This window comes from Notolepis coatsorum, assembly GCF_963971535.1.
Source record: "Notolepis coatsorum genome assembly, chromosome: 9".
Classification (NCBI taxonomy): Eukaryota; Metazoa; Chordata; class Actinopteri; order Aulopiformes; family Paralepididae; genus Notolepis; species Notolepis coatsorum.
Genome location: NC_140173.1, coordinates 7,343,730 through 7,365,148, shown reverse-complemented (window position 1 = coordinate 7,365,148; position 21,419 = coordinate 7,343,730). Strand labels below are relative to the sequence as shown.

Here is a 21,419-nt window from a genome sequence, read left to right as displayed (position 1 = left end):
GAGACCCGGCTTGTATTTGAGACCCGGTTACTATTAGAGGAATTACGGTATTAGGGCTGGTAGCGCGATTCCCCACATTTTCCTGAGATCAGATTTGAGCGTGGCTGAGAGCAGATTTAACAGTGCTGAGGAGCACACTTATGATAAGGGATGTCCGATATTATCGGCCGATATCGCCATTAAAATGTGATATCGGAAAATATCGGTATCGGTTTTCAAACCTTTTTTTCTTTTTCTTTTTACATTTCTATAACCTTTATTTACCGAGGCAAGCAAGTAAGAACAAATTCTGATTTATTTATTGTCAAAAGTATGTTAATTCCCCAACAAGAGATATGTAATGTTAATTACAGGCCTCCTTGGAATTAATTACTTAATCATAATTAAAATAAATATGACAATATTTGTACGATAAGAAATTACACATTTGATGTCGGAAAAATAAATAATATGGATTCATCTGATCACAGGGCAGCTGCTTAACCATATCTGAACCAGCTATTTTGGACAAATGTATAATTACTTTAATTACTCAGATATTCAAACGCAATTATGCAATTATTGTGAAATGATTGAAAATAATTTTTTTTTTTTTTTTTTTTTTTTATTATCTTTCTTCCCCTCCTTTTTCCCGATTTTTCTCCCATCCCACCCTTCCTGGTTGTTGCGTACTTTCCTCTACTGTTGGTCCGGGAGACCGGAGACTGTCACATGCTTTCCTCCGACGCATGTGCAGCCTGGGGCAGGCCAACCTGGCCGCGCAGGTTCTCACCGGGGAGAGTGTAGCGTGTGGGAGGCCACACTATCTCTCCTCAGATCCAACCCTCGCTGAGCAGGCGCCCCGACCGAACTGTAGGGGTCGCTGCCCACAACGCCCAGGACCCACCCTTCAGCTTCCTACCCCCTGATACAGCCAATTGTATCAGCGTGAGAGGACAGCCAAGCTGATAGCAACGCCGGGAGCTGGATTCGAACAGGCGAATCCTAGTGTCTCCCGGTGTTGGTGACGAACGTAATCTCCGTGCGCCACCTGCCCCCCCTAAAAAATAATAATTATTTAATGCCTTCTGTGGAATTTGTATTTCTTATTTGTTACACATCTGTTTTAATGATTAATTATATACATTTGAAAGAATGCAGGTCAACATGCAATATATCCCATTGATTGGTATACAATGGGACAGACCTTTGTTTGATTGATTGAAAACTTTATTAACAGATTGCAGAATGGGTACAGTACAGCTCAATTACATACAATTGTTAAGGGGATGCAGACCAGAGAAAGACTTTCGTCTAGTTTACATCAGGGTCCCCCATTTTCAATTCATCATAACATATATGACACACACGACATACAGATAGACAGTACTGCTACATCTATACATTTATGACATACCAGATTTGCAAATACAGTACTGTTTGTGATACAAAAAGAGTCCAGAAAAGAGAGTATATACATTTGACGTAGAAACTGTTGGAGGAGGTTGGGTAGGTGGGGTGGGGTTGGGTGGGTGGGGTGGGGTTGGGTAGGAGGGGTGGGTGGGGGACACTGTACAAGCAAAACTGTACATTGGAATATTGACAAAACCATACTTGGTCATTTACTGTACATTGGAGGGGGTTGATATAGCTATAAACCTGCATTCCTTCAAATATATCATTAATCAATTAAACTTATATTGAAATACACTATATAGCCTATACACCAACACTGAAATGACAGTGGATAAATAAATAAATAAGAACTAAAGCTAATCGCATGGAAATAGACTGCATTAATATTCCATAACAAGTCTTGTGTGCGCCAGTATGGCCTACGTGTCTAATGAACAGTATAGGCTTAATATATTCTAGTTACTTGTTTCATTAGGATTTAGTAGATACTATATATATGCTCTGCCTCTGCCCTACGTACAGTATAAGTACAGACTGTACCTATACTGTACGTAGGGCAGAGCATTATACTAGTATCTACTAAATCCTAATGCAACAAGTCATTAATGGAATAATAAGCCTATACTGCGTTCATTCATTACGCCGTAGGCATTAATGGAATAATAAGCCTATACTGCGTTCATTCATTACGCCGTAGGCTACAGTATACTGCGCGTGTGTGTGCGCGCGCGCTGCGGCAGGTGTACCACGAGCTGTACTATATATGATGACAATACATTAATCTAATCTCATTTCGATGGGTCGCGCAAGACTCGCAAGGCACTTCCGCATCCATTTCCACACAGCTGTGTCATTACTTTGCCTTATAAGGAGCTCTGGAGGCGTTGTTTTGTATGCAAATGACCTGAACGGGGACACGCTTTCGAGTTTAAGACATAATGCCATTCTCCAAGCAGATATCATATCATATCACAGGTGCGACCGTTTGAGCCACTTAAGACATATTACCAGCACGTTGGGGCCTCAGAGTGAACTTGTCATTGATTCTGTCTCAGTCGGTTCCAAGATAAGTCTTCCAAGAGAACTCTTTGGAAAATGTTGGGGAATGAGACCCATTCTTTTTATATTATGGCTGCAGCACGGGGATATGCACCTGGGCCGCAAGCAGTCATCTGGCTTATTGGTTAATAAAAGTTCTATGTATATAATATATATATAATATAAGGGAGTTTCATTTCACTTTGTTTTATTGGCGTGTTCTTAATCAAATAATGATAATGAACCAACCTTCTAAGCATTTGTGTTGTTCAAAGTAAAGGGGTAAGTAAGGCTGCACTGCCGCTACATTGGCCGTCTGGTTTATTTTTAAATTAGAACCTGATGGCAACTCTTGTCTGTCCAACAAATTGATAGCGTACCGTCATTGAAAATGTATTAAACAACAAACACAAAAACTCTTACCAAACAGCACTAAGACAAAAACAATGAAAGAAAAAAGGAACGAAAGAAAACCAGAGCTCTACAGATATTGAGCGTCATTTTGTGAAATGTCAGCAATACCAGTTTATTAGTCGTGGGAAATTCCACAGCACTATGGCACACACACACCTGCTGTCTTATCTCCTCTCTGGTTAAATGTTTGCCTTCTGCCTCAAACTGTACTCTCGTCTCAGAGGGGATGGGAGGTGAAGTGTCCTGCTTTGCCATTGGCCGAGACCGTCTCTGATGGAACTCCTGCCCTTTTATTGGCTGGCTTAAGAGGGACGAACGGTCGAGTGTAGTGATTTCTAGAGCATACCTGTTCAGTCTGGCCCATTCCAGCACAGAGGACGACAAACTCAGTTCTAACACAAGTATAATGCCAGATACATTATAAATAAGCTATGATGTGTGTATACTTTATATACTGTGTGTAATGTGTATAGATATATAGATAGTAGGGATGCACCGATATGAAAATTTGCCACCGATACCGATACCGATTGTTCAACTAACACAATCGGCCGATACCGATATTTGTGGCAAAAAAAATTTTAAATTTTTTTTTTAAATATTTCTTTTTTTTGTAATATATATATATATTTTTTTTATGAAACTACTGTATATTTGTGTTACAAATTGTGCTCACCGATATGAACATAGGCCTCTTTACTTACTTAAAAAAAGGAAACATCAAGAAATAGCACTATCTCTCTCCCAGTATGTTCTGCAGGGCTGCAGCTAGATACTAGTTCTCCCAGTATGGTCTACCGGCTGGGCTGCAGCTGGATAATTGTCTCAAACAGAGTCTCAACCAATAAAATTTTGATTGACAGTCGATTCTGCCAATTACGTCACACACCGCTTGCACCCGCCTCTGCTGTTACCACCAATCGGCAAGCGCGTATAAATTTTTTACTTCTGCTTTTGTCCGCCATTGATTTTGACTCGCGCGGCCGACGTTTAGCTTTTAGCTCCGCAGACCGCAGGATGACTTAAATGAGGCATAATGATTTTACTGCAACGATTGTTATAATAAAACAAAGCCTTTCTATACATGTGTCTGATTGAAAACTTTATTAACAGATTGCAGAATGGGTAAAACTCAGGGCTCTATGAACGGAAGGAACTGAGCTAGTATGAACGCAGGCTTGCTACGTTCGGGTAAATAATATGCTGATGTTATTGAACGTGTAACACTAACTATATAACGTTAATGCCACAAAACGAATGCCTTGAACCTGTTCCACCCCAGGTGAAAATCTGCATAAAATGTATACCTAGGTAAATGGAATATTGCTCCACTTCTACAAGGGCTATTTGCATATTCTTGGTATCTAGGAACATCTATGGACCTCAATGAATGTATTCTCAGTGTCAGAAATATTGTGTCCATTACTAGGCTTGCTTAAATTCTGATGAAACAAAGGAAAATATGAATTATGATTTTTCTTTTCATCTTTGACAGTGAATAAAACCATGATAATAATGACCAAACTTAAAAAACTGCCACTGGGCTAATTCAGTACCCTCTTGAGATCATGTGTACAAAAGATCTAAGGAAATTAATAAAGGGAAGATGATAAAATTGAAGGTTTTGTATATACAGTACTGAATTCTCCCATCCGGACCAATGCAATTTGAAATATTATTATAGAATATAGAATATATGCTTATACATTACCTTATTATAGCCAATTCGCACATTTATATATATATACATATAGTATCTTTCAAATGGCCGAGTTCAATTTGGATATAGTATCACCAGGCATGCGTAATAACATATACAGTTATTTAATGTAATCGACTGTACTTTTTTATTTCTCCCACAGTGTAATCATTCTGTAACTAATTTCAGATCTGATTCTTCCTACATGATTACAATAGTGTGGAGAAACTGACTGCGTTTCAATATTTGTCAAAAACGTTACCTTTTGTAGCTTATTATCGCGAATCATAACAATTATTGATATGATTGCTTCAGAACGCCGAACTTTGAACGACCATAGCGGACCACAGGAAGTGTAGTTTGGTGAAATTTCAACACTGGCAGATAGCTAGCGAGGTCCTCTTGAAAATGGCCGCAAAAAGATTCCAATTCTGATCGTTCAACATTTTCATTTCCGCTTCCGGGTCAAAAACGCGAGTTGAAAAAATAACTTAAAATGATATAAACTCACTTTTAACCTATTGCTAAACTATTGCCAACCTAACGTTTTACATTCTACATGTATTTGTGACATAGTGATAATAATACTTGAAAACGTTTGATTTTAAAAAACGCAAATTTATTGCATCACTCATAAAAATATTAATATATGATAATAATGTCAAAAAGGGGTCGGTACCGACCCCGTGGGGGGGAACAGGTTAATCATAAGTAGTAACTTTGATGCAGTAGCTTGTGTGTGTGTGGGGGGGGACTGGGGACGGCGTTGTGCAGATAGGTCGCGAGTGAACTTTTTTTTGATCTTTTGACACTACACAAATTGATGGATATTTATCGGCTACTGCCATCGGCACACTCGAGCTTATCGGCCGATAGGCCGATTGCAGTCAACAAGGCACTTATCGGCCGATACCGATACCCGACCGATACATCGGTGCACCCCTAATAGATAGAGAGATAGAGAGATACTAACAGCTCTTTGTGTTTATCCTCTGCCAAGATCTGGTCGTTGGGTTTCAGAGTGTACCTGAAAAAGAAGTTGGAACAACAAAGAGATGAGTTAGTTCTCAAAAGGCACTGAGGACAGATCATCATTGAACAAAGTCATTGCACAAAGTCCCCCCACTTGGTACCAACAGAAACCCCCTCTAATCTGCTGCTGCAGTGCTTAGTAACATTCATTCATTCAATCACTCACACATAGTCATACACAGAGAGATTATTAGGCCCTACTCACAACCGCAGACACACAAAATAAGGATTACATTTTATTATACTACAAACACGGTACAGCTGGGAATTTAGCTTTACACACAGTTAAATTGTTCAAAACCTCCATCATAAATGTACGGAAATGTGATTAAGTTGTAGGCCTGTGGGTCTGCGACTGGATATTCGAATGAAATGCACACATTGAGGTGTTTTATACTAAATCTACCAAGCCAGGGTAGTATTTAGGGGTGGTGGGGGAAAAAACAATACAGCAATATATTGCAATATTTTGCATGCTGACATTATATCGATACAGTATAACGCCAAGTATGAATGAATGAATGAATGAATGAATGAAAAAGTTAATTTTTTGACATGTTATTCTCCATATTTCTCCAAACAACTCACGATATCTTGTTCCGTCAAACCAAACAATCATAGCAACAAATTAAAAAAACATTAAAAGAAAAACATTAAAAAAGAAAAAAATAAGGAATTATAAACAAAAGGTCAAGAGCAATGTGTTTGGTTAGCAGACATGTCCAAAAAAGGAGTAGAGGGAAGCTAAGCTTATTGATCCCTACCCCCTTACATTTATATTTGTTCTTCCATTAATTTGACTAGATATAACATAATTTAGTGTATTACAATATAGAATATACTTTTACTTATATTAAAAGATTACAAGAAAAGAAAAAACTTGATTCACTTGACAGCAGTGAATATAGTACAGCACTACATACACAATATAACATAACTTTGTTTATCCTCAATACTAATTTCTGTATTTTTCCAATGTGTATTTTTTTTAGCTGCTTTTTAAATTGTGCCACATGTTTACTCTGTTTGATGTATTCGGGTAAATTATTCCACAACTTCACTCCACACACCGATATGCACATGCTTTTCAGCGTGGTGTTTACCATTGGTTGTTTAAGATTCCCTCTCCCTCTTAAGTTATATTCTCCTTCCCTGTCTCTGAACCATTTTTTAATGTTGCCTGGGATTAGTTTATATCTGGCTTTGTATACAATGAGGGCAGTTTTGTAATCCACTAGGTCCATAAATGTCAATGCTTGTAGCTTTATAAATAAGTTATTGGTGTGTTCATAATATCCTACATTGTTGATTATTCTTATTGCTTTTTTTTGCATGGTGCATATTGGCTGTAGAGTGCTTTTGTGGGTATTACCCCACACCTCCGCACAGTAGCTCATATATGGTAGGAAGAGTGTACAGTACAGTGTATAGTGTTTTTTGGTTTAGAATGTGTTTTATCTTGCATAGAACACCAACACTCCGTGCCAATTTAGTCCTGACATATTTGATGAGGTTTCCAGTTGAGTTTGTGGTCTATTATCACACCCAGAAATGTATTCTCAAATACCCTCTCCAGTTTAATACAGTATCAATTATTATACAAAGAAATTGCCCAACAACCCCATTTTACTGTAATAAAAATTATTGGAATATCACAACATCGTGATATTACAATATTGTTACTCTAGTATCGTGACAATATCGTATCACGGGGCCGTGAGGATTCCCACCCCTTGTAGTATGATACCTTTACAGAGTCAAATACCTCGTTCATACTTAAAGGTTATTCAGTCTTTGACCACTACTTGATGAAATTGTCACTATAGAGCGCAGGAGGAAAGCGCTTCCCGAAAGTTGTGCATCACGTGTTCTTCCAGCACACGCACGCCACGAGGTGCACTGGACACTGGGTACACTGGTGTGTAAACATCCCCATGTGCTTCAATTTGATTGTCTATACAATCTTGCCTGTCAATCAAAGGAGGTTGGATCCATTACAACTTCGACAAAACCCTGGGAAAAGGTTACATGAGGTAGGAAATCTATTCAGCTTGTAATGTAGACTATAGATCAGACCTGGGCATTGTACGGCCCGCGGGCCGGATCCGGCCCGCGGGATGATTCTGACCGGCCCGCGAAAGATTACATGATAATAAAAAAAAATTAAAAAAAAATTAAAAAAAATATTTTTTTTAATATTTTTTTTTTTTTTCATGTCAACGTTCACACGCACAGTATACGCTTAGGAGACATGCTCAGAAGATGTTGGTTCTCTTTGGATCCACCTACATATGTGAACAGACATTCTCAGTCATGACGTTTACCAAGTCCAGGTACAGATCCTCTCTCACTGATGAACATCTGGCAGCTGTGCTTCGCATCTCCACCTCAGACATGCAACCTGACTTTGATGGACTTGTTAAAGCTCAACAGAGACTGGATTTCTCACACTGAATGAAAAAAAAAGAACTGAAGAACACTAAAATGTGGAAATATAACAAGTGAAATGGGACACTTGATATTTTTTTTTCTTTTTTTTGCAGTTCTGAAAACATTAAATGTTTAATATAGGCATGTAAAGTAAAAAAAAGGCTACAAAACTGGGACACTTTTCTTTACACAGTTCAGTGACATGTCTTGTTTATTTTTGCTATAAGATGATGTGATGTCTTTAGAAAGCTAAGAAAATCCTTGTTTCAATAGTATATGAAACTCAAAATGCCCTTTGTTATTAATGTTTCACATTTTGTTTATCATTTTGGAAATAAATTCTATTTGAATAAATTATATTTTTGAAAGCTAACCTCACCTTTTAATTGCCAAATAATAACATACACTCTTACCAGGGGTCAAAACAATGCCATTTACTGCTTTTTATATAGAAATAAAATGTATATTATGCATAATTGAGTTTGGAATTTTGGCCCGGCCCCCCAACATATTTTCAGTTGCTCATTCGGCCCCCCGGGAAAAATAATTGCCCACCCCTGCTATAGATTATGAACACAAAAAAACTCTATTTTGGCGGAATGTAAAATGTGAATATAAACAAAAGACCAAAGCGAGCCGTTTACAAGAAAACTCCTTTAACCAGTAATAATCACAACATTCAGCTATGAATCACAGAGACAAGCCGTGAGAAAGAATGCATTTCTAACCAGATATTAGGGTCGAGCAATAAACAGTCTGCAATCTGTCAGTCGATTCTTGTGCATTTTTCCATGCCGAACATATTTTCGGAAAAATTATAATTCAATCATCTTAAAGAGGTCTTTCTGCACAACTGCATGTGGGAAACACAAATTTACAGATTTGTGGATTAAATCAACTAATCTATGACTTAGATTTCCGACTGAGAATTTCTTGCTGGTGTTTAAATATGGATATGGATTCCAGCCCAACCAGCGAAAACTGTCTCTCAGTTCCCTTTCGATATGTTGGTTGAGAGGTAAAAGGTAGGTGGAAAATGAGGGTGCCATTTAAGTGCAGCTTTATCCCTGTGTGAGTCTCGAGTTAGAATAGTCAATAGTGGGTGGTTTAGCCCTAATCCGGGTGTTTACGCAAGTGGTCTGAGGCTGGACTCTGAGCTGGAGCCTAGAGGAGCCCTTTGCCCTGGTGTGGCTGTGAGAAGCCATGTCAAATTTCAAGTCATGAAAATTACCATGATTTCAAATAGTTTAGGCTAATCAGTCAGTGTTAGGTTTTACAGTTATGTTATAGCGACTCTAAACCAGGAATGTAATAGATGACTAAATGTGTTTAAGGGCCGTATTCTCTGCTTCGTCTTGCTTGCAATTCTGACTTCAGGTTCTCAGTTTGCCATCTCTCCTCATCCAGCTCTCCCCTTTTCCCTTTCTAGGAATTCCTCAGATTAACGTTTATGCTTTTGTGTGATTTATATGAAAAAATGGGATGGCAGTATGCATTTTATTTATCTACGAGACTCTGCTTATTAAACTTCCCTATCATCTCTGCTCTTTGATTGCTTTTAAATACAACACATATGGTACTAGGTCAGGGGTTGGCAACCTGCTCTTTAGCCAATCAGCTGCGGCTCCCTGGCAAAATAAAAATAAAAAAAATAAATGTTATATATATATTTTTAACTTAAAAAAAATAATTATTCTCTTATTTTGGAGATCGATGTCATACTGTGACACTGAAATGAAAAAATATTTCATCAACTAAAATGTTTCATCAACTAAAATATACAGTACGTCACACCCCGCGCCTCTCCCTGCCGTCTGCAAGTGGCTAATCTCAAGTTTCCGACCCCCCAGTAAGCTAACCATGGATAAATCCAAAAAAGGAAAGTCTGAGGAAAATAGAGGGTTTAATTCATGTTTTTTTCTCCTTTTCTGTGTTTTATTTCAAAGTAGGTCTACACATGGTAGTCTTTTTTCAAAGTGGACTACTTTTTATTTTATAAATGTTCCACAAATAAGGGAAGAACTCAAATATACCTGAATAGTTCAGGGTTTTATTTCAAAGTCGGTCTACAGACACCAGTGTTTTGTCTCGTCTTCATAAGAGTTTGAGGTTTCCCTTTGTTATAACAGGTAAAAACAGCAATAAAAAGTCAACATTTTTATTTTTGTTGCTTTATAATTCCATTAATGCAACAAACTGTGTGCTATAAGTATAAAGTATAATAAAGCGCAAATGCAATGGTCAGGCGTTTTATGCTAAATGTGGGGTATGCTTGGGGATATAAAAAACGTATATACACTGTTATCTTCATTTTAAGGGTAAATAGGTTGTGCGGCTCCCTGAGGATTTTATTTTGTGGGAGGGGGGGGGGGGGGGGGGGGGTACTCTTTTGATAGTAATGGTTGCTGACCCCTGTACTAGGTCATAGGATTCCTTAGCTTTAGATACGCCATATGTAAACACTGAGCTTGGCAAAACTGGTTTTTAGGGCTGTCTTAAATACTTCGAAGCTTCGTTCGATGGGCATGGGATTCGAATATGAAAATAAAATTCAATAAAAAAAATATATATGATTTTTTTTGTGCAAAATCAACTCTGCCTCTCTTTGTTAACACTTTGACTGCCGGGAGCCGTCTTTAGACGTCTTTGCTGGCCATGCTAAAGTTGCCGGGGGACGCTGTACGTCGTCTTTATATCAATATTTCAAAAATCTGCGATCGGATTCATAATGTCCCTCCGCTGGCCTGAGATCCACCAGCAGGACCCACTGAGCTCTCTGGCGGTTCAGGAGCGCCATCTGGTGGCCGATCGGCGCAAGCGCTTAACAGGAAGCGCACTAGAGGTTTTGCTAGACGTCCGTATTGCTTCCGGCCACTCGGTACATGTTCCGTGACTCTAGCTCGTCACACTACATAGCGATCGATTGCCAATAACTCGATAAACAACATGATTTGGACGTATATACCATTATACAAGCTGGAGATGGACCGGGTAATAATATATCCCATAATGATAACATTTCTACTCGACGATGATCGCCCAACGGCGCGCGGAGACTGGGGTGAGTTTCAGCGTGTAACGTTACCGTCTTCGATACTAACTGCTATTATCAACATTTGACCCACATTAGATGATTGGTATAACGCTGCCCACGGAATTATAAACGCCCCCTCGCCCATCCGGTCAACATCAGATGACGTGTAGTAACTTCTAGAAGTACGTCTAGTTGGAATTTTTTATATCGCGCTGATTGCCATCAAACTGTATTTCATCATCAATATAATGCATTTGGGGCTATATATCACGTTCTGGAGAAAGCTGCAGAAAGAGATGAAAACATACTTATACATTAGACCATACTTTACTATGAATATGTGAATGAAAAAGTTTAACGTTGCTACACAATGAACAATACATATAGGACTTTGAATGGGCCCTAATAATGGCAATGTAGCAATAGAATTTAAAAAGTTATAGCCCTGCAAAGAAGGGGACTTTCTCCATAGACAAATAGCGCTGGCAATCTATGGTATATCATTAATTTAACCTTAGGCAACCAAAGTGTTAACTACAACAAGCAATGCTGTTTGTTATTTAAAAAAAAGGGTTTAAACTTTACAGCACTGACAAAGTTGAAAAAAGTACTGTACAAGTCCCACAACATAATTCTTTTATTTTAACACTTTAATCGCCGATGACGTGTTTAGACGTCATTCCTAGCCATGCTCATTCTGCCGAAGACGCCGTAACTCGTCTTTGATATCAATCATTCAAAAATCTGTGATCGAAATCATATTTGTCCTCCGGAGACATGAGATGTACTGGTGAGCTCCACTCAACTGTCTAACGGTTCAAGAACGCCATCCGGTGGCCGATCGGCAGATCGGCCAAGAGGGAGGGGCGCGCCAAACAGGAAGTGCTCATCCATAATCCGTCCGGGCACTCGCGATCGGTAGCCGGACCCCATCTCAACACACTGGATAATCAATCGCTCGCCCTAACTCAATAAACAACGTTATTTGGACGTATATAGTATTATACAACCTGGAAATGGTTCATCAGGATCAACATCCCATAATCGAAAACTGTCTACTCCACGCTGATCGTCCAACGGTGCGAGGAAGATATGGTAAGATCCAGCGTTATTTTCTAACGTATTCCATATAAACTGCTCTGATGACCATATGACCCACACTAGACGAATGGTATAACGTTGCCCACGGAATTATAAACGTCCCCTCGCCCATCCGGTCAATATCAGATGATACGTAGTAACTTCTAGAACCACGTCCAGTTGAAATTTTTTATCTCGCGCCGATTGCTATCAAACTGAATTTGATCATCAATATAATGCATTTGGAGCTATAAATCAAGTTCTGGAGAAAGCTGCAGAAAACGATAAAAACATACTTATACTTTAGACCATATTTTAGTATGAATATGTGAATGAAAAAGTATATCGTTGCTACACCCTGAACAATGGTATAGGACATTGAATGGGCCATAATAATGGCAATTTAGCAATAGAATTAAAAAAGTTATAGCCCTGCAAAGAAGGGGAACTTCTCCATAGACAAATAGAGCTGGCTAGGGATGGTAAATTATGAATTTAACCCATGGCGATCAAAGTGTTAAAACACAGAGCTGTATTTTGGCTGGAAAAGGCATATTGGGACTCCGAAAGTGCAGTACCGGCCAGATCCTGGTATTGGCGCTGTCTCGAGAATGCAGTTTCCCCTGTTGCAGACCGGGTGTAACTTTTTTTCCGCTCCGGGTGGACTTTTCTGTTAGCCTAAACTAAAGCTATGGCTTCACCAGATCGCCTGGAATACTTTTTGCGACGCCAAATTCAGTATGCAGTAAAGGAATATAGCATCAGCCAATGGACATATCGATCTACCAGATGGCGATCAAATAACTGGGAAATTCTTTTTGGAATCCAACTGGCCACAGGTAAGAGCGATTTGACGTAGATTTCAGCCTTGTTCTCATAGCCAACCACCCGGTCAGCATATGTTGTTGCAATAACGAATGCAGTTATTGGTAATCAATAATCAGAAACGACATCCCCCGCCCCCCCCCCCTTTCATGCATTCATGGTGGAACATGATACCAATCATATGCATTTAGATTTTTAACTCTAGCTTGTGTAGGGCCGAAGCGCCAATCGATTTAACGTTATTAGCTTAGCGCCCTATAACTAGCGTTGCAGGAATTATACCAGACCATTCCAATATAACGTTCATATTTACGACGCTATAAAACGGGAACGTATTGATGAAAAAATTCTTTCTTTATGGCATATTGAAGGGAAGGTTTATACTGTCAATTGACAATGACAATGGACACATAGCAATAATATAAAATATAGATTTAGCTCTACAAACAACCTCACGCACAGTGAAACGTTGTAATGAAAAGCTGGCCTCCTAGAGTGGGGCCCGTCTAATCCCAATGGCCCCGAATGTGTTAAATGCTTAGACGTTTGTTGATTTTTTTAAATTATTTTGTACTTCTGTCGGAACTGTAGGGCTGTCAACAAATAGTCTATAGTCTAATTAACTCATTCCCCGCCAAAAACAAGTTAACTCGTTATAGCCCGCCAATCGAATAACACAGTCTACTCGTTATTGGATCGTTATTTCTTTTATTCGCCATTTCCATTCATAATTCATCCTGCTATGCTGTAGGACTATGTGGCAATGTGTCTGAGATCGCACCGGTCCGATACCGCCGCCTGGTGGTATGCGGCCGGTGTTGCACTCCCTTTGTATCTCTGTGTATGGGTCTGTCACTCTTGTAACGTGGATCAAGATCTTCACTCGATCGCATTGAATCGTCAATCCAACGGCGGATTCATTATACTGTGGGGGGTTATGGCGTGGGCCAAATGGACATACGATCTAGCAGATGGCAATCAAATAATTGGAATATTCTTTGGCCACAGGTAAGAGCAATTTAACGTCAATTTCAGCTTGGTTGTCCATTGTTGTCATAGCCTTAGCCCTGATCAACGTATGCTGTTGCCGACCGACCCTGCCGATTTAGGTGCGACCCAATTTATTTTATGAGTAAAAAATTTTATAATTTTTTTTTAACAAATTTAAATACTTTTTATTTTTTACAATAAAGTTTCATAAAAATCTTAGTCAAACCTTTAGTATTATGGATATTAAACATGCTGGCAGAGTACATGCATCCATGTTGTTGTGAACATTTTAATTAAATAAAGAAATTCCCTATCCATAGTCGCATGGGAAAAAATAAAATAAAAAATAAAATAAATTCCCTACCTACCCATGGCTACTGACAACCAACAGGAACCAAACAATTTTTTTGTTATGCCTTATTGTGCCTACCCCCTGACTCCCCTCCCCCCCCCCCCTCCCTTTGGATTTACATTGATCTCACAAATGACCATTTCTCAAACAGAAACATGGACAATTCTGGATCTGCGGAAGTCTTTCATCTCTGCCTAGAACCAGAACGCTCCGACACCACCTGCCCTCGCTGCCCTGCACCAAAAACCCCTCCCCCCTACAGAGAAACCAGGGTCAGGAGTCCATTCTTCTGGATCCGTCCAGATCCATTTCTCTGTGACGAGCGCAGGAAAATAACATTGGCTAGATGATTCCAAAAATTCATCACTTTGCCATCACATTTTACGAGTCAATCTATTTTTAGCAACTCCCAGACACTAATTGGTTTAATTTGGTTATCTGACAAAGTGGCTGGTAAAGTTTGACAAATTTACCACCTGCAAGCAAAGGTTTACCAGATTATTCTGTGGCTAGTGAGCTGGTGTTAATCTCCCACCCCAACCACACCACTACCACTTCAGGGACAGGCTGTCAAAAAGCATTAAAGGGAAGAGAGGGATGAGAACAGACACACACTTTCATTCTCCAAGTCCCTTCCCTGGTAATGCGACCTCTTACTTAATGGCCACCTGCGCCAACTCTCTCTCGCTTACACATGCGCTGTACCCATGCCAAGCCAGACTCGGATGATAGCGAGGGGGGCGGGTGGCAGGGAGAGAAGAGGGGAGGGCAGGAAGGAGAATGAGGGGGGAATGAGGACAGGGACATAGTTAAATGCTGGGCGCTGGAATGGCCGGACTGCCAGCTGGACGTGTCAGGACAGACAAACTGTTGTCCTACCCCCAGTCCCTCCTTCAGTGTCAGGACAGACAAACTGTTGTCCTCCCCCCAGTCCCTCCTTCAGTGTCAGGACAGACACACTGTTGTCCTACCCCCAGTCCCTCCTTCAGTGTCAGGACAGACAAACTGTTGTCCTACCCCCAGTCCCTCCTTCAGTGTCAGGACAGACAAACTGTTGTCCTACCCCCAGTCCCTCCTTCAGTGTCAGGACAGACAAACTGTTGTCCTACCCCCAGTCCCTCCTTCAGTGTCAGGACAGACAAACTGTTGTCCTACCCCCAGTCCCTCCTTCAGTGTCAGGACAGACAAACTGTTGTCCTACCCCCAGTCCCTCCTTCAGTGTCAGGACAGACTAACTGTTGTCCTACCCCCAGTCCCTCCTTCAGTGTCAGGACAGACTAACTGTTGTCCTACCCCCAGTCCCTCCTTCACTTTGACCAAAACCTCTCTCTCTCTTTCTGGCTGTCTCTGCCTCCTCCTTCACTTTTACCAAAACCTCTCTTTCGATGTCTCCCTCTCTTTCTGGCTGTCTCTGCCTCTCCCCATATATATATATATATATTAGGGCTGTCAGTTTATCGCGTTAATTAGATTAATTAATTACAAAGCAAAATCGCGTTATGAAAATTATTAACTCAAAATTAATTACAATTTTTTTTTTAAATCTCATTCATTCCATAAGAACGTAGAATACACATTTACAGACTTTTTTTAATATGGTCCATTTGCATGTTCTTGGTATCTGATTCTAGGGACATCTATGGATCTCAGGGAATGTATTCCCAGTGTCAGAAATACTGTGTCTGTTACGAGGCTTGAGTACATTGTAATGAACCAAATGAGAATATAAAAAAAATATTGTTTATCTTTGACTGTGAATAACACCATGCTCAAATTGACCAGACCTGAACAATCTAAGCAAATTAATAGATGGAAGATGATTAAACAGAAGGTTTTGTAGATACAGTACTGAATTCTGCCATCCGGACACATGCTATTTGAAATATGATTATAGAATATAGAATATCAGGCATAAAATGGTTATGAGATTAAAATGCGATTAATTAAATTAATTTATTACAAATCCTGTAATTAATTAGATAAATTTTTTTAATCGCCTGACAGCACTAATATATATATATATATATATATATATATATATATATATATATATATATATAAAAAAACAAAAAAGAAACACACACACACGTGTATGATTGGGGGCAACAGGGTAGCAGGACATACTGGGTCAACACACTGTTGACAACAGGACCTGCCAAATCACCACGCACGTTTCTGTTAGCCGCCGTTGAGATTCTTCTAGGAGGAACTGGTTCTATTGGGCTTCTGCACATCTGGACTTGTTCATACTTCACTGTTCATACTCTTTGCACATGACTGCCCAATTGCACACCCCTGCTAATTATCCCATCCCACTGTATTGTTATTTGTATTCTAATCAGTGTGTATATACTTGACCACATCTTGCACAGTTGTACAGCACTGGCCTATTCTTATTTTTACACAGCGTCTGTCCGTTAATGTCGCACCGAAAACAACCAAAGCTAATTCCTTGTATGTGAAAACTACTTGGCAATAAAGACCTTTCTGAAGGTGCTCCCATAGTCGAGCGGACTCAAAGTCAAAGCAGACCCAAAGCGGACTCCAAGTGCGAAGCTCCAATTTTCTAATGCGCGGACATCCGCGCCGCTCACTTGGTGTCACACAAAACGCTGCTCGCCGTTTTGGTTGACATCGACCTGCATTTAATGTGACGCCGATCTGCATTTTACTCTGACCACTCGCTTTTTCACTCGCAAAAGAGAATGGCTTTTCTTTTTTTATTATTGATCTTTTCCCCCCTCCATTTTCCTCCGATTTTTCTCCCATCCCAATGTTAGTCGTTATGCCAATTCCCAATCCCCTTCCCCCCACAGTCGGTCTGGGAGAGTGGAGGCTATCACGTGCTTCCTCCGACACACGTCCAGCCAATCAACCGCTTCTTTTCACCTGGCAGCGCGGATTCTCATTGAGAGGGTGTAACATGTGGAAGGATCACACTACCCCCCTTAGATCCTATCCGCGCTGAGCAGGCGCCCCGACCGAACTGTAGGAGTCGCCGTTTACAACGACCCGGACCCACCCCGCCAGCTTCTCCCACCCTCTAATACAGCCAATTGTATTAGTGTGAACGGCCAGCCAAGCTGGTGACAACCCCGGAGCTGTGAGCTGGATTCGAACAGGCGAATCTAGCCGCTCCGGGGTTTGGTGACCTGACCGCCCTAAGAGAATGGCTTTTCTAAATGAAGTGTGTAAAACTGCCAGTTTTATTATCGAAATATTGGAAACTGAGATAACACTCTTTATTTTGACATCGGATGACAACGACATGACAGAAGTTGAACAGCGTGGGGAAAATTGTGTAAACTGGCGCGAGACATGTAGGAAATTGGTCTGCGGAGGTCCGCGGAGGTACGCTCGACTATGAAAGGTCAAAGAGTCCACGCGGATCTCGCAGAGTCCAGTCCGCGTACAGTCCACTCGACCATGGGAGCACCTTGATTCTGAGCACTTATGAAAGAGCAACTGTTGTAAGTTTCAGTTCTTCTATGAGAAACTCTTGCTGTGTCAGTCTGTGCTTCTCTTCTCTTCTCTTCTCCTTTCTTGTGCTCGCTCGCCGTCGCTCAAAAAGGACCAGGGGAGATTGGGATCAGAACTTTTTGTAGCAGCGGGAAGAGGGTGAGGGGTTGGTTCTGGGACATAGCTTGACTTCACTCCTTTTCCCACAGACATTAAGGCAACTTGATGACCTCGCCATGGTGGGAGACATCTTTTATTCCGGTCCCCCCATGTAACTCACTTGTCTAAGAAGTCCTTGTCCACCACGGCTGAGATGTCCAGAAGAGGGTTTCCCATCCCAAACAGAGCATTAGGGCTGGAACACACAGAGCAAAGTGTAAACATTAACATCTCAAGTAGAACATTAAGAGCATATTCTATAAGGCTTGGTTTAAACATAACAGAATGGAATAACGTTTCTGTATCCTTGAAGATACTTGCATTTAAAAAAATAACAATTTCACACAATCTGAATTACCAAATAATTTTTTAAATCAGGTCAGTCAGTCCCTGGCCAAAACTTCCCAGCGAGATTTTAAATTATTCAATATGTATTCGGTGATTCGCTACAATGGTTTAACGGCTTCAGCTGGGTTTTGATTATCAGTTAATCAATGCAGATAACATTGTGTGCGTCTGTATGAGTACTGTCGTGAGTTTGTGGGTCACGTTGGTCTCACTTCAGCCTCCGTTATACGTTATTTGTTCCGTATGTCGTTTCATCCGTGTGTCTTGCATGTGCGCGCTGTGCAGTTTGTTTACATTGGTAACACGGGTCACTAAGGAATTTAGGTTTGAGGTTGAAGAAAGTGCACGTTTAGGTTGAAAGAACGGCCATAATGTCAAAGCGTTTCAATATAAGCGTCTTGTATCATTCTTAAGACACCACATATGTTGTTGTGGATGTAAATTAACGTGTGCTTGCTTATGTAGAAAGTAACAATGCAAGATAACGAGACATTTTCATTATAAAGTCTTGCAATTATGGTTATGACTAAGATATCAAGTATTTACTCCCGGAAAATCTTTATGTATGGTGATAACGAGTATATTGTTAACATAGCTCAGCTCCGATCCGTCACACAGACTGGTTTCCTTCATGGTTTAAAAAGACCACACTCTTCCTAAAACAGCCGTTGGCTTTATTCCAGTCAGTATTATTAAGTATAAATCTGTAAATGCCTGAGATTTTCATTTCCATGTGACTTAAATCACATGACAATAAAACTCCTTTTCATGCAACTGGGCACAGGACAGAAAGAGGAAACCGCCACTTGAACTGGAAAATTCACCAACAAACATACAGTGCCAGAACATGAGGGCAGATGGCATGGCGATGCAGTGTTTTACTCAGTCATGCATAGGACACTCACAGCAACATCAGGAGATTCAGGACAGCAGTGTCTCAGTGGGTGGGCATTTGGCTGTGTGACCATGGTGCATGTGTGCGTGTATTCATTCCTTGGAAAAACTGAGCAACAAAGCTTGGATACTGGGCTAATTCATGGTGTTGCGAACTTGTGATGCCAAAAATGTTATTTCAAAACCGCCGCCTCCCCCTTCAGGGGTCCAATGAGGAAATGCATTAAAAAGCTTTAAAAACACACACACACACACTGGCTACAACGACCACAGTTAGTCAATATGCCCTCTACAAATGTTGCTCTTCCCAGTCAGTGCAAATAATAATACACAACCAGGAGTAGGTACGTTATACAGTCATTAGATAAACACTGACAGCCGCTGAGATGGGAGTCCCTGACATTATTATCCGACAATCAACAACACAAATATTCTCTACAGTTAATAATCAACAATGCAGACGTGTCTTTGGGTTTCCTCTGTGTGACTCAGTGTCTCCCCTTCCCTTCATGCCCGTCCATTTTCTCACACAATCTCACGAGAATCAACCTGATGGAAGCAAGTGTGTCGAATCCCCAAGAACATGCAGTCCTCTACAGGTGCCAACGAGTCCCAGCTCCTCTGAAGCAACAGTAATTTCTGCTACAGTACATTAATACTTTACAATGCATTGCATACATTAACAGTTTATGTTTCTCTACAACCCTCAGGGTGTTTCCACAGCCGCCATGATCTGGCACCCTTCATATGCAGAAGACCAGTAAAAAAAACAAAAAAAAAACAGTGGATAATTAATTAAGATTAAGACGACAGACATATTGTGGTCCGACAACAGACAAACCCTCATGTTGTTTTCACAAGGGTGGTATTTTCTCTGCAAAATTCACTAAACATAATCATCCTGTTGCTGCCACACCTGTAATTATCTATAATTGCATGCGCACACACAGCCCTTTCTAGAAAGAAACCATCATCTTAATATGTTGTCATGTGAGTATAGTGGGAGCAGTTAGACTGAACCAGACCAGATGTATAAACCATGTCTGTCCTCATCAGCACAAGAAAAGCTTCATTCATTCTCCTCCATTATAACCAGTGCATGCTTACCTTACAGTTGGCATGGTGCTTCTTCTATCTCAGTAAAATGTCAGACTTGACAGACCTGTTGATCAACCTAAAAACAAGACCCCAAAAGAACCCAGCGTCCAAAAACTCCCAATTCCAGCTCAGCTCAGCTGCTGGATCGATGTGTGTCTGGAATCAGAGCCCCTCCTCTTTGGGGCGTGCTGATTGGTCATATCAAAGGAAGGCGTTACCTGCACTATGTTGGCTTCTTCTGTAATGAATGACATCGTGAGACGAATTAATTAACCATTCACTGGAGCAGGAGATGATGACCGCAAGAAGTATTGATTGATCGGCTATCCTGGGATAAGGATATATACACGTCACCCTGCGGTGCAATTATCAAATACAAACTGGAGAATGTAACGTTACCCAATATTTTAATGTTTTACTAGCAGTCGAAATGCTTGCATGACTCGTCTGCTATCGGACGGATCACAAGTGTGACTGCAGCGGCCGCACTCCTCGACACTGAACAGCTAGTGACAGGACGGAGGGTGGCCCATTTGAGTCCCACATTTGTGTCTGCAAGTTATATGAGGGGTTATGCAACTTATGCAACACGCCAAGACAAAGTGGATCATGACCGCTGACTTAAGTCGAACTCTTGACAGTTTTATACAGTTATTTTTTTATGAAGGGAAACGCTCCGTTGTTGTCAGTGACAGCGTCTATAATTAAACAACCATCCTGCCGCTCGCTAGTCGCTGCATAACAACAAACACGTGGTCCACAAACACACAGCTTTGATAAACTACCTCTTCCCCGCCCAAGAGCCAAGAGATAGTAATGGCTCGTCTCAACACCACAGCGAAACGGCCTAAACAGATAAACCATTTCTCCTTCACCATACACAACCAGTCAACCACACACACATGTTAAATTGAATCAAGACAATGTGAAGATTACAGTCTTCTTAAAGGAAAACTCCAACTCTTTGGGAAATTAGCTTATTTGCCATCTACCCTGGAGTTAGACAAGAAGATGCATACATTTTTCTTCTCGGTGCATGCAGTAGGAAGACGTTGGGAACTAGGCTAATGGAGGAACCTACTTCCAGTGACTGACGCTAAGCTAGGCTAACGGTGTGTGTCTTCCTACTCCTACTGCATGCACAGAGAAGAAAAAGGTATGTATCTTCTTGT

At 40.6% G+C, this 21,419-nt stretch overlaps 1 protein-coding gene across 3 annotated transcripts in view; it reads right to left on the bottom strand.

Moving 5' to 3' along the window:
* adka (adenosine kinase a) overlaps positions 1-21,419 on the bottom strand; it is a 47,180-nt gene that overhangs the window by 24,585 nt on the left and 1,176 nt on the right. For 2 of the 3 annotated variants that reach the window (XM_084322214.1, XM_084322213.1), the window contains 2 exons: positions 18,029-18,103; positions 5,520-5,573 (listed from right to left, as the gene is read on the bottom strand). In XM_084322214.1, the coding sequence (XP_084178340.1) occupies positions 5,520-5,573; positions 18,029-18,103 (129 nt within the window). Of the gene's footprint in view, positions 1-5,519; positions 5,574-18,028; positions 18,104-20,256; positions 20,604-21,419 lie in introns of those variants that run through there. The other variant, XM_084322215.1, reaches the window with a different exon arrangement.